The sequence below is a fragment of the Zonotrichia leucophrys genome, chromosome 8 (genome assembly GCF_028769735.1).
Source record: "Zonotrichia leucophrys gambelii isolate GWCS_2022_RI chromosome 8, RI_Zleu_2.0, whole genome shotgun sequence".
Lineage (NCBI taxonomy): Eukaryota > Metazoa > Chordata > Aves > Passeriformes > Passerellidae > Zonotrichia > Zonotrichia leucophrys.
Window position 1 is genome coordinate 27,431,126 of NC_088178.1, and position 13,887 is coordinate 27,445,012.

Sequence of the window (13,887 nt, forward strand, 5' to 3'; positions counted from 1 at the left end):
GAGAGATGCAGAAAGGACACCCCATAGCACCCCATAAGAACCTCTGGAAAGCAGAAAGATTGTGAGTTCCTTTGCAAGGAACTTTGGAGGGTGAGTTGCAGGATGTGAATACAGCATTGGGAACGTTCCTGGATCTTTTCCACAATCCTTTTAATGTGGTCACAGACTCCTGACTGGGTGAAAATAAATTTGAATTAACTTCAGTGAGTGTTGAAAACATGGAGACTTTAAATTTGTTTGGAAAAAGCATCAGGGCATGCTATGATTTTTTTTTTGTCTGTACTAATTAGTGATGACACAGCATCAAGATGGCAAAAAATGAATCATTTGGATGTTCATGAAACAAAGTATTTTGAATGTCGCTAACATGTGGCTTTTGGGAATTCTTGAAGTAATAGAATAAGGATCCAAGGAGTATTTGATGAAACAGATTTATTTGAAGAGGACAGTTATTCTTAATCCAGTTTATTTTCTGATTAAAGTAACAACCAAACTACTCCTTTTGCTTCTTGAAGGCTCTCAGGTGTGTTAACAACACATAATGGTTTTTATTATCAAAATAATCAGGTTGAATGATATTGGGGCTAAATTATGGAGCACCTTGGCATTCATGTAGGAAGTTAAATTTGATGTGAGTAGCAAGCACATATGTCTGGGAGGTGAGCTAAACCTGAGTGCTCAGGAGCAGACATCCAAAGGTTGTGTGTTTTATGTTAGAAAGTTGTAATCAGAGCATTTCTTTTTTTGAAGTCCATAGAAACCCAGTAAATTTTAGAACTTTTTCAAGGTTTAAACTCAAGAAGTTTTAAGACAGATTCTTGGCATGACCTAAAATGAAACAAAATTTTGCTTTTTTTGTACTTACCCAGTTGCACCTAAGTTTTTTGAATTCATTGATTCCATTTCAGCAAATTCTGGGCTTGTAAGATTGCGGTTTGATATCACAGAGTGTCAGAATTATGTTACAGAATCATAGAATCACAGGATGATTTGGGTTGGAAGGGACCTTGAATGTAATCCAGCATTACTCCTGGGAAAGCCTTCTTCCCTTTCATCATGGTCTGATACCTGTGGGTGGTGTGTGATTGTGTTTGTGGAAAAGTAGTTTTGAACTATGCAGGGTTAACATCAGCTGAAATCAAACTGAGCTTTGGAGATGGAAACAGGGAATAGAGCCTGGCCCAGGTGGTGTAACCAGCCTTTTCTGCACCATCATCTCCCTTCAGAAAACAGCAGTGGAAACTCATTGTAAATGATCCATCTTGGTAGAAGAGTTTTTTAGGAGTTTGGGAATGGCTTTTCAGATCTACAAGCTTTGTTTGTGTGCTCACAGAGCTCTTTGTTTTCTTCCTATGCTTATAATTAACATATACTAAATTTTAAATCTTAAATTTTAAGCATTTTAAAATCAAAAATGGCTTATTTTAGAAAATTGAACATTTTTCAGGCAAATGTTTTTTGATAAAGTTGTTGACTTTGAAACTGCTCTGACACTGAGCAGCTGATGGGGAACAGAGACACCCCAGGTTATGGATCTGAAACTTGTGCCTCCATGAACACTTCATGGGGAACTTTGTTTATCTACAATCAGTCTGTGCTGGGGAAAGGCTCAGCTCTCCACACAGTAAATCAGAGAGAGGAGCTGACTGGATGATCAGAGCAATGAGTTTGAAAAAATTGTCATTTTAACCTAAATATCAGGATTTTAATTGCACTAAAATAAGGGCATGACCATGCCTGACCTCTAATATCTGCCTTTCTAAACATATTTTTATTAGAACTTGCCAGAATCGTGGGAGAAGGTTGGCTACTTCTTTGATCTTCCGGATTTCTTATCTTGGAAAGCCACAGGTGTCACTGCAAGGTATGTTAATTATAACAATATGGTTTTGTCTATTTTCTTATGCACATTTCTGCTTTAATTCATTCTGACTGGACCTGCTGTTATGTACATCTGTCTGTAATTCAGCCAGCTCCAAAACATCTTGAACCTATCTCCTGCCCCCATTGTGCATTCCTGAGCACAGTTGTTCCTGGGAGCACTGGAATTCACAGATAGTGTGTTGCTTCAAAATGTCATTTTGGAGCATAAATATGATTGCTGGAGTTCCTGTGAAATACATGTCCAATAATTCTTTGAAATCTATTTTGTTGACAAATTTATTGACTTTTTTGAGAATTGGAAATGCACACTTCTGTGCCATGTGGGAGGGCTCTGTAGTGGTCACTTCACTGTAAAACATGACAGCTGTGCTGCTCCACAAAAGTACCCTAGAATTCTGACTGAGTAGTTGAACAAAACCTTCTGAGAGGAAACCCTTAAAAATCTGGATTGAAGTGACCAACACAGGTGAGAGGCATTTGCAGATCCTTGTGAGAAGTGAGAACCAGTATTATTTATTTAAAATCAGTATTATTTATTTAAAATCATGCCCCGTTCAGGGCAGCTTACAGTTATTTCCATTGCAGTTTGTGGAGTAGAATCTGTGCAAAATGTAGTCTCAAATGAAAAGTGGCCACAGGATAGTTTTAGTCTCTCTGGAAATCAAGATACTTTCTTATCAAATACAGTTCTTTTTAATTGAGTGCTCTATTTCTCCCTAGCTAGTTTTCCTGATTGACAGCTATTGTTAGAGCATTATACATTATATATTCCTTGCATTATACAGCAGGGAAGTGCTATGATTGACTTAAAAAATGCAAAAAGAGGAGTTGTGCAAGGACTTGCCAGATGATAATTGATAAATGGCATCTTAAATCTTCTTCCTTTGGACTTTAAGTCAGATTTTGCAGTCTAACTCTGAATTATGTAACAGAAGAACAACTCCCACCCCACAGATCTTGCAATCTAAACAGTCCTGTCACCTGACCCAACTCTACCTTCAAGAGGATAAATCCCTGGCTCCCAGATGATATTCCAGGGGCTGCTTCTTGTGAAAGTACTCAAGACTTTTAGAATTAGCACTCTCTGCTCAGGGCATGAGGAGGGGGAGGCTGTGAAAAGGGAGGGTGCAGTGATCCTGGCAGCTCCATGGTCCTGCCTGCCTTTGGCTTTGTGTTCTTGGCTGCAATTTCCTGCAGGTGAAGCAGAGAATCTCTTTGAGAAAAAAAAACAAACAAAAAAAAAAAAAGAGTTGTAGGGGACTGTACTCAAAATTTGAGGTGGCTGAATTTAGACTGGCAAGTTAATTTCCTTAGCAAGGACAATATGATTACTCAAAATCTTTTCATTGCATTGATGAATGTTGTAAGGGAGAAAGGAATGTTGAGAAGACTCTCTGGGTAAAGTCTTCCCTCACACTTTGGTTCAGTGTCTTCAATTTTGAGTAAAATAGCTCCTTGTAAATCCTTCATTGCTGTCTTTAATGTGCTCCCCTAAATCAAGCCCACTGTTTGGGCTCTAGTGGGTTTTCTTGTAGGGTAACAAAGAAGGAAGCAAAAGACAGGAATATAATAAACATTTAGCTGGAATCAAACCTTGTTTTTTTTTCCTTTCTCGCTTTACCCCATGTACACCTGTTTTCTGAGAATTTTCTTGTAGGCTGGTGAAGTCACGTAATTTGTCCTGCATATGCTCATAATACAGGGGAAGTGTGAATTTATCATGTATGAGATTATTACCTCTTACCACCCTTTCTGCCTTTGAGCACAAAGGAGTCTATTCACAGGGCAAGACAGTGTTAGTCACTGTGAATCATACAGAACTTGGCCCTGATAAAAGAACAATTTATTTTTTTAAAATTTGTTTTGGTGATGGGGATTTTACCAAAATAAATGCAATTCTGAAGGCACTTTTATAGCAAAGACCTTGGTTCTTTAAATTTTTAAGGGGCTCTCTAAAACATTTTCTATGTATTTGACATTTAGAAATTATGTAAAGTCTCTTTGCCTTCAGTGAGGTCACTGTGCACAAAGTTAAGTGTGTGTGAGATCAGAGTTTGATGTATTTGAAAAGCAGTTCTTGACGTGTGTTTCTAAGTATGAAATCCTATGTCCTTCACCTTCCATTCTGCTGGCTTGAACTGCCTTGTTGCCAAGTTTTTTTCCAGTAGATCTATAATAAACAATAAGTGTTTCTTACCTCTGAGGTAGAGGCTCAAACTTCTAGAATTTTTTACCTTCTGGCTTTAAAATTGCTCTGTATCTCACTGAACAGCATCCACTCATCAGTTGCAAAGGATGAGTTCCAAATTTTTGATTCCTATTGTTCTTGGAAAGCTGTTGCCTGTAACGCTCCATATTTAATGTAGTTATGTTTTATTGTTTCTGCTTTGGGCTGATGAACAGCCATTGACTTGTCCTGAATGATCCAGGCAGCTGACTATTCTGCATTAAAAGAAATGTTATTTAAAAATTTTAGATTTTAAATGCTAATTTAAACAATGAAATTAACATTATTTTAAATGTTAATTAAAAAAATTTAAACCTAGAACTTCTCAGCTTTGCCCCCCAAGGCTGCAACAATGAGAATTGGTTTTGCCACTTGAATACTCAGTTGTCTTCTCTAGAAGTGCTGTGGTGGAGAGGAAGAGCTGTGACAGAATCTCAGCAGTGCTTTTTGGAGGCTCAGCACTCCTGCTCGTGCTGAGTGTGACTCACTGCTCTCCCTCCCCCAGGCAGGACCTCTGGTAACCTTTCCTTTATAAGGTACTTTGGGCACAGCTATCTTCATAAAATCTCAACTCCTCTCTGGTTTAGTTACAGGCTACTGTGTTATGGATGGGGAGTTCTTACCAGAGATGCACATCTGCAACCCTGGTGTGTTCCTGGAGTCTTGTGAGGGATTACATTGCAGATAAGAATAGGGCTGAGCTGTTAAACTGGGTGGAATCCACACACAAATTTCTCAAAGGTCATGTGTGTTTAGACCCAGAGTTCTGCTTCAGGGCCATTTCCAATCATAGGCAGCTCACTCACTGCAAAATGAGCTAGTGTGTACTGGAATTTAAGATGAATTCTGACAAAAGAGAGATTAGACCTGTGAAGGAGGATGTGGAAATGTAGGGAATAATGTCAGGCTGACATTATTGAGATAGAGGGTGTCCAGCATTGTGCTGGAGGAGCCACCTCCCAAAATGACCAAAAAACGTTGGAACAAGTAGAATTTATGCAGATTATTTATTGTACTCTAGCTATGTAGGGAAAATAATATGCTATTTAGTAGAGACTTCATCTCATCTACGAATTTGACCCAAATAATTTTCTTGTGAAAATACTTGTCCAATCAGTCTTCAGCTGCTTGCCATCATGACATGGAAAGGGTGGAACAGATGTTTCATATACTTCTCTTTTCTAAAAGATCTCCTTCTAACAGATCTCAGGATCATGAGTTTCTCAGTTTTATAAGGAAAAAATTCATACTGTTTATGGTAGTGATGGATTGCAAAGTGAAAAGCAAATGCTAGTAGTTGATAAAAAGCATTTCTGGGAAGCACATGACTAATATTTGTATCTCTGTGAGAGAAGGGGATCTCTCTTTAGTTCACAGTCTATTTTCAACAGGAAGATACTTGACAAATTGTTTTCTTTCATTTATGAGTTCCTTGGCTTGTGCATGTTTAAGTAGTTGGCTCTTTATGTTAAGCAGTTAAAGTTTATTTGTAACCTGTTTTGAATAACGGATAATTGAGGCTGGAGATGGCTCCATGGCACTGATTGACTTCCAGAGAACTCCCTGGACATCAGAGTTGATGCAGAGTCCACTGGGATAAACAGGAGTAGACTCTGGTCCCTTCTTGAATTGTAGTAAGGGAAGCTTGTAATAAAACAATAAAGCTAGGGGGGTGCTGTAGAATCCAGGAATCTGGATTCAGATCTCTGCTCTGGGATTTGGACAAGTGAATTAAAATTTGTGTCTTTGGAGATGTTCAGGGAGCTGAATCCATGTGAGGATTTGATGTTTGTTCTTCATCTGTTAGACTGGTGCACCCACACATTCTTGGGAGGTTGCTTACTTTTTACCACTGTGAGGTCTCCTGTGGCTGTGTCAGTGCAGCCCTCACCAAATATTTCATCCAGAATAGGCTGGAAACTTTGAGGAGGGAGAGTGCTTTTAGAAGAGGAGCTTTAGAGGCGCTGTTGAAAAAACAAACCAGTGCGAGTTAAACCATTATCTGAAGGATGTCTGTGTCCTTTTCAAGGATTGGGCAATCCTTGCAGAGATGTGGTAACTGCAGCAGCACAGACACCACGGTTTGGGGCCAGCTGCCCTTCCCTTCCTTCCTAGCCCTGCCATGACTAATGGATGCCCTTTGGCTGGGATCTGGCGCTTGGATTCTTGTTGATATTTTGTGCCTGCTTCAAAAGATGCCCGGTCTAAAAATCAGGCCTTGTCTCTGGCAAGAAGGGGCCTAGGGAATATTTCAGAAAGCTGTTGTGATTAGTGCTGAGCCCATGGGGCAGTGACAGTGTCCTGAATTACACTCTGGTGTTGTGTCCTGTTTATGAAATGAAACCCAAGAGTTCAGACATGCAGACTTGTTTAGAGAAGTCTCTGGAGGAGAGAGAATTATCTTGAAAGGCTGCTTGGGAGGGGAGGGATGGTGTTTTTGTGGGTTGGACAAAGTACCATGAATTTCTTGTCCTGGAGCCAAAAGCAAGTGTCCCTGTGATGGTATGTTTGCCAAGTGAGAGAATTCTACTGCTATCAGGCTTTTAATAAATTCAAAACATGTTCTTTGGAGACTGGTGACACACAGACTGATCCAGAAAATAGGAAATGTGTAGCTGGAAAAGTTTTCAGGACTGTGAAGGGCAGGTGCAATGTGGGCTATTACTGTTAGATAATTTTTTTTAAATTTAAAAATGATACGTCCTTGAGTCTACCCAGTAATCTGAAAGAATTCTGTGTGCTGGAGAAAAAAATTGTCGGCAGGTCTCGTTAGTGTTAGCCAGGAAGCACACAGGCAAACAGGAAGCTTTAGCTATTGTTATTGTACAAGTGCCCTTTACAAAATATTAGCAAAAGAAGCTTAATGTGTTTTCCACAAGAACAGGAGCCCTTCAGAGTGTCTCACTGTATCTGCCCAGTGAAGAAAAACTGCACTGTCCCCTTCCAACAGCTTCAGACATACATTGAGAGGTTGCACTGCAGAGGCTTGCATTCAGATCTTCAAATATTTACTACTTAATTTTTTGAAGTTGTTAGGATTGTTAATTAGCTGTGACAGTATCTAGCCCTTCATTTTCCATTGTGTTCATTTGCTGCTAAAAAAAAAAAAAAAGCCAGCTAGGTCAGTATAGAAAGGATTGGGGGCAGGGGATGTATTCCTGGCAGTTTGCCACAGAGACACTGAACTGAGCCAACCATGAAGTCATCGTGAACTCAGGGAGTCTCACTAATCCAAGGCAATGTGTCTTAATTTGACAAAGCAAAGGCTGCTTGATAAGCAAGCCCAGCTAGAAATGCTGTGAAATGGGGGTGTTTGTTAAGTGGAGATTGTGGACGAGAAATGTGGTGATATGAAAGGAATCATCTTGGTTTCAGGTCCTTCCTCCCCCAAGCCCAAAGGCAGGCTTGGCTCCCTTCTCCCCTGCAGCTCGGGCTGTGCAGTGGCTTGATGTGAAATTTGAGAAACATATGTAGTTTTCTATTTCAGGAAAATGATCTCAGGGATTGAATGTGTGTTTTGTTGGCTGTTAAGCTCTGATCTTGCCTAGTGTGGTAGTTTGAGAGTGTGTGTGTATGTGAGTGTGATGGTTAAAACGTTCTCCAGCACTTAAAAAACAAAATAATAAAAACAAATCAGAGTTCATGTATGCATTGTTGTTAAAGGTTTTATTTCTTCAGTCTCAAAATGCAACATCCAACATCTTAAGAAGACTCTTAAATAACTGTAGTGTATATATCAGAAAGTCTTTTATTTTTCCATAATAGTCATTAACATTTACTTGTTAATGATGAGTGGTGCACACACAGTTTCCCATCGAAGCAAGAAACTCTGTTTAAACAGCCATTTCATTGTTGGTCCTGTGCAGAACCAGTGGAGATAGATGAACACTGTAATTATTAACTTCTGTGAGATTGAGATGCCAATCTCCCCTTAATAATATTCATAAAGAGTTGGCTGGGAGTCTGAGATGCCTCTTGCTGACATCCTCACTAATGGTGGGACTGGATAACTGTTCTTCTCTGGACCTGGGGGAGTATTGAAGGAGGTTGTGGTGTTACAGCCTTAAATTCTGAGGAAAAATGACACATAAACCACAGAGGAGTTTGTTGCCTTTCAGTTCTTTTAATCTCTTTTTTTCTTTTTTTTTTTTTTTATAATTGTTTCTGTTCTCTTCAGAGCCAGGCTGGGTGTTCAGGGTGTTTCTTTTGCATTAGCTCCTGTGAACACCATCAGAGATCAGACCCTCATGGTACAAGGGATGTAATAAACAATCTGTCATCTCCTTTGAACTCTTCCTTATGTGAAACCCTATGGAAAGCCCCCTTGTCCCCTGTGAGATTGGGTCTCTGTTCAGCCAGAGCTGTGTAACAATTGCTTCCTTGCATAAATTTGAACCAGATAAGAAAATAGCCATGTTTATGAACTCCTGGGTCATTTACAGCCCCAGCAGTGTTTTGGTGTGCACATATATAATGCATGTATTCACAGTAAATTCTTAAAAACCACCCCCCTGAAAACAATAACATTCCAGGAGAGTTCTCATCCAGAGAAGGGAAGAAAAGCTGTGTAGCATGAAGTCTGTGCACTGTATGTGTACACACACTGCTTAGAAGTATTACAACTCACAGAAATTTATTATCCCATAAGGGCCTCTTTTGTCTTTTCTTCCTTTTTTTTTTTTAAACCCCCAAACCTTTACTCCTCTGTAATACCTTGCATATGAAAGAACCTTAATAAATTCAGCCCTTAAATGTGCTCTTAAGCAAGAAAGTGGCATTGTTATTTTATAGCTGGGAAAAGAGCCGTATAATTTGAAGGGTAACATTCTTTAAGTGTTTAGCTGGGCATCCAGCTTTCTGTCTAACTTGCAGTGAGAATTAGGTGTCGTATTCCATAGGCATTTTCACAGATCACACTATAAATTATTTATTCTGGACCAATTCTTCCTCCAGACTTCCCAAACAAATGCCTTTCACCACTGGAGTGTTCCTCCTCTGCCTCTCACTGTAATACATGGCTGTAACAACAGTCTTGGCCTGGAGGGCAGTTTACCTACAGGTTTGCTTTATTTTTTTTGGCTGGCTCTCTCAATCTGCTTAATGTTAGTAACTTTCACTGGAAATTCTCTGCGTGCTTTCGGATGACACTGATGGTGTCAGGGTTGATTTACATTATCTCTTTAAAGTAGCATTAGCTTGCCTGGGACTTTTTCTGTTATTTGTTTTAGAATTCATGTTCTCCAGAGAGGAGCCTTTTAACTGTGAAATGTAAATAACCTGACAAGGAAGACTTCAAAAGAAAATGAGTCTTTGTCCATGGCAGTGATACCAAGCTTGCCAACTCCGTAACCTTTAAAACAGAGCACTTTTATGCTTGACCTGTCATCTGCCTATAAAAATAATCTTAGATCAATGATACGGTGCTTTCAAGAATGTGTCTGAAGAAAGCAGGCACTTCTATGGATGTGTTCTGTCATTTCTTCATTGTGATGGACCATCTGCTGCTTTAACTCTCAGTAGGATCTGGTTATTGATTCGGTGTAAGTGCCTGGCTCAGCCTTTTGCTTGCACTGAGGTGATGAACATTTTACTGCAGCTTGCAAATTGATGCTGCCAGATAGCCAGCCCGATATTATATAAATATATAATGTGTTATGTGAAATCACCAAGGGTTTGTTTTTGCCTTCCCCCATTCTTTATTCCAGTGCCATTCCATTAAGCTGTTCTTTAGATGAAAGGTTGTAATTCAGCCTTCAGTGGATGAAATGTATATGTACTTATGGAATCAAAGACATTCCAAGAAAGGTTGTTTATTTTCTTACTACCTTCTTTAATTAAATGTCGATGGTAGGATTCTGACTGACTTCAGAGAAACAGATGAAGCAATAATGCTTGCAGTGTGATCCAGGAGGGATGACTGGAGTTGTGCTTCTTGGTTGTTGGACTCTGCATGCATAGGAAACTCAATTCTCCTGTGGATAGGAGAGTTGGAATTTCAAATTTCACCATGGCTTTTGGTTTAATTTTAAAGTGAAGGGGAAGTTCTGAAAGTTCTATGTTTTATATTTTACTATGATGTAACTTCAGATAATATTTGAGTTAAATGTCTGGTTCAGCTTGCTGACACTCAGCTTTGAACTGGAGCTGGGAATCTCAGTTAAAACCTCTGTTTGTCCACTTTATTTTATTTCAAGTGCTCTGTCTCAGACTTGCCAGCCTGAGTTCTGAGCTTGCTGCTGTTCTGCAGTGTGGATGTATCCTGGGACTCTCTGGAAAGGGGATTGGGGAGCACAGGTGTTCCTCAGAGAGCTGTCCCTGTGTTCCCTGGCAGGCTGGGGCTGTCCCAGAGTCACTCCCAGCATCCATGGGCCAGTGTTGGAGTAGAAGAGAATTTATGGAAGGTGACCCAGCTATTGCCTCTAGTACCCATGCACAAGGATTTTTTTTGTCAAAGTGGGAAAGAAAGTAGGAAATCCCTTCATGCTGTAGGTGATTGGGAAAAATATGAAGGTGTGCAGAGAGTTATGCCTCTTAAATCCAAAACTCTCCCCACCCCTAAAGCCCACTTGCATTTATCCTTACATAGTGCATGGAGTTAGGATGATGGAAATAACTTCATCTTCACTCACTGTAGTTTGAAACAGTTTTGAAACTATTTAGATACTCTCCTTCCAATCTCATTTTCCAAGGTGAGCTCATTCTTCAGAGCAATGAAGCTGGATCTGCACAATAAGGTGTTTTCATATTTAATTAAAACTGATAAGAGGGGGAGAACATGCCACAAAATACAAAGAAAACTATTTTCCTGTGGTTTTCATCTTCTGAACTTCCCTCTATGAAACTATTTGGGGGTTTCTGATGCTGGTTTGTCATTGTATATAAAATACCTTGAACAGAGTCCTTGGAGAAAAGGAAATACCATGCTATAATTTTACTTTCAGGAAAGAAATTAAGTATTCTTCCTGTCTTTATGGAAAAAGTTGGTGTGGTGTTGTCCCTAATTCCTTGTGCACAGCATCTGTGCAGGAGGTTAAGGTCCACAGAGCTTTCATCTCCCTGCAAAGAAAGGAAAACAGGGAATGTGTAAGAGCATAATACACTGCTGGCACCTGTTCTTCATGTCCATCCCATGCCATGCCATTCTTGCCCTCAATTCCACTCTGAAGCTCTGTGGGCACTTGTGCAGTCTGGATTTAGTCTCCTTCACAGATGGCATCTTTCATGTGCCATCTTGGGCCATGCTGGCCATGAGATAGATATAAATATAAATATAAATATATCTATAATTTGAATGTGTATCACAAAGAGAAAGTTCTTCAGTGCTCACCACTCCTCATGCTGTTGTCCCAGTAGCACCAGGTGTAAATCTTACAGGGGGGCTCTCCCAAGGGGCTCCAGTTTGTTTAAGACTTTCTGGGTTTGTATATTTTGTCCTGTAGCAGCTCTTCATTTGTATATAAGGACAGTTCATAAACAGATGTTGAATCTCAACATGGTGCCTGCTATTTCCTGCTATTTCTGACCTGCCTGGAGCACAGACAATCCTTATTCACACCAGTTAGCTCCACTGGTAATCTGTCCAAGAACATTTCCTGATACCTCTTTCTTTTTCAGGCTGTCTCTTTAAATGTGGATCAGAGGAAACTCATACCTACTAAAATGTTAAATTTCTGATTGCCCAACCTATCAGGAGATGTGTTAATTAATTAAAGTGGGTGCTCATTTGCTTTGGCACAAACAGAGAAAGGAGGAGATAGAATATAAAGAATAATGTCCAAGCTATCAGAAATTAACCTTGTGACTGTGATACCTGCTGTGCTGATGGAAATCACTTCAGGCTGATGAAGGCTTCATCCACTGTCCCCTTTGCTTGTTGGTTTATCTGAAAGGGCCTCTATTTGTGTGTGTGTGTGCATGAAGTAGGGACTACAGTTTTACCTCATTAAATGTGAAACTCTGCTTGGAGGAATATTGCTCAAGAAAACCACATCAGGCCAAGGTTTTCAAAATGCAGACTTGTTTAGAGAATGCATTTTAATATATTGAAGCCTCAAGCCATCTACCTCTGCTCCTGAAAGCTCTACCTGAAAACTTTCAGGGCTAAATAATTTAAGGTTTGGGTTTTTTTTTAATTCTTTCTGCAAAAAATACTAGTCTGATGTTTTATTTTCTTAAAGTCTGAACTCCACATAACTTTTTTTCAGAACTGTTTATCCTCACTCCAGACATGAACCTTGGAAAGGTGGCAGAAAAAACAAACAGCTGCTGTGTTTTTGGGCAGTCTGCATTCCTTTAAACTCTCTGAGATCAGACTTGTGCTGAGATTTTCAAATTATTTGTCCTAGGGCTTAGCCACTTTCACTCCTGCTTAAAAGTCAGTGAATTTGCCATACTGGTTCTTGTGAGAGCTGTCATGCAGAGCCTTAATGATTCAAGAACTATGAATATATGATGTGTTCTTAGGGCTTTTTATTATTGTTTCATTCAAACTTCACCTACCTCCCTAATCATCTTTCCATTTTTGGACTCCAGTTCTTTTTTTAACTTAAGCACATTGCTTAAGATATTCTAGGGAACTTTGTTTTGAATTTGGTTTTGGGAGTAAATTTGATACATATAAAAATGTTATTAATGGACCAAGGTGGAGGTAGTAAAAAAGACTGCCACAGTGCCAAGGCCCAGAGTCAGAAATTATCTGCTCAAGTTTGGGTTTCCTTCACAAGTTGGAGACAGGACAAAGAGCCACCAATCCTGTGGCAGTGTTTTGTGCCCTTTTTATGAGGTCTCCAAAATACATTCTGTCAAGCTGGTGGAAAAGTCAGAGCAAGGCAGGCTTGTGTGGTAAAACCTTATTTAATGGTTTGGGCCCTCATGTGGATTTTCCTGCAAGAGAGATGTGGAGATGCTCTGTCTACTTGTGCCTTTCAAGTAGCCTAAATCCCAAATGTGTCTTGCAGTGCCTTTGCAGTTCCTGGAGCCTCCCTGCGTGCAGAGATTGGCTGCACCAGGTCTCTGTTCTTGTGGGATGGGTTAAGCCCAAACGTGTGTTTACTAGCAACTGGAATGGACAAACAAAGCAGTCAGGCCAGTTCTGAAGGGCTTTTCAGTGAACTGTGCTCATTCTTTTCTTTGGGCCCTTTTCCAGCAAAGCACTTAGGCACGTGCTTAAAGTTAAAGCCTGTGCTTAAGTGCTCTGCTGGTCTGGGTCCTTTATTTGCTGTCCAAGCTTGCTGGTATGAACAGGCTGTTGGCTCTGGCAATGTTTGGGGAACTGTTCTTAACACTGCTCATTTTCCTTCTCTGAACCTTATGGCCACCTATGGCCCAGAAGATTCATTTGTCCTTTCAGTGTGACACATAGAATGATTTGAAAATGGTATTTGAAAACCTGTAGCAGGTTATTGATTAATTGGCATTGACTGTGAAGAAACAGTGTATTTGGAAAAATCAAGGTCAGTCCAGCCAGAGGAGTTTTCATCTGATGTCTTGCTGGAAGCATTTGTCATATACCAAAAACATCTTCAGACTGTTCAAGTACAATGGATTTAATATCCAGAAAATTCTCCTTAAGTAGCTGCTGTCTTATAGGCACTTGTTATGTTTTGATCTGCATGCAGATTTGCTTATTTATTTATTTCTTGTTTTCAGTGCTGCAGTCCAGAGTTGCCAATCTCTGATTCCTGCAGGCCAGCAAGTCTTGTGCTGTTCCTCCTCATCGTTCCCATACCATCCATGGCAAGTCAGGGCAGGAGAACTGTTAAATTCAGACCATGGGA

At 39.9% G+C, this 13,887-nt stretch overlaps 1 protein-coding gene across 7 annotated transcripts in view; it reads left to right on the forward strand.

The window, feature by feature from the left end:
• FGGY (FGGY carbohydrate kinase domain containing) overlaps nt 1-13,887 on the forward strand; it is a 127,791-nt gene that overhangs the window by 21,743 nt on the left and 92,161 nt on the right. For all 7 annotated transcript variants that reach the window (XM_064719494.1, XM_064719496.1, XM_064719499.1 and 4 more), the window contains one exon: nt 1,779-1,864. In XM_064719494.1, coding sequence (XP_064575564.1) covers nt 1,779-1,864 — 86 coding nt within the window. The remainder of the gene's footprint in view (nt 1-1,778; nt 1,865-13,887) is intronic.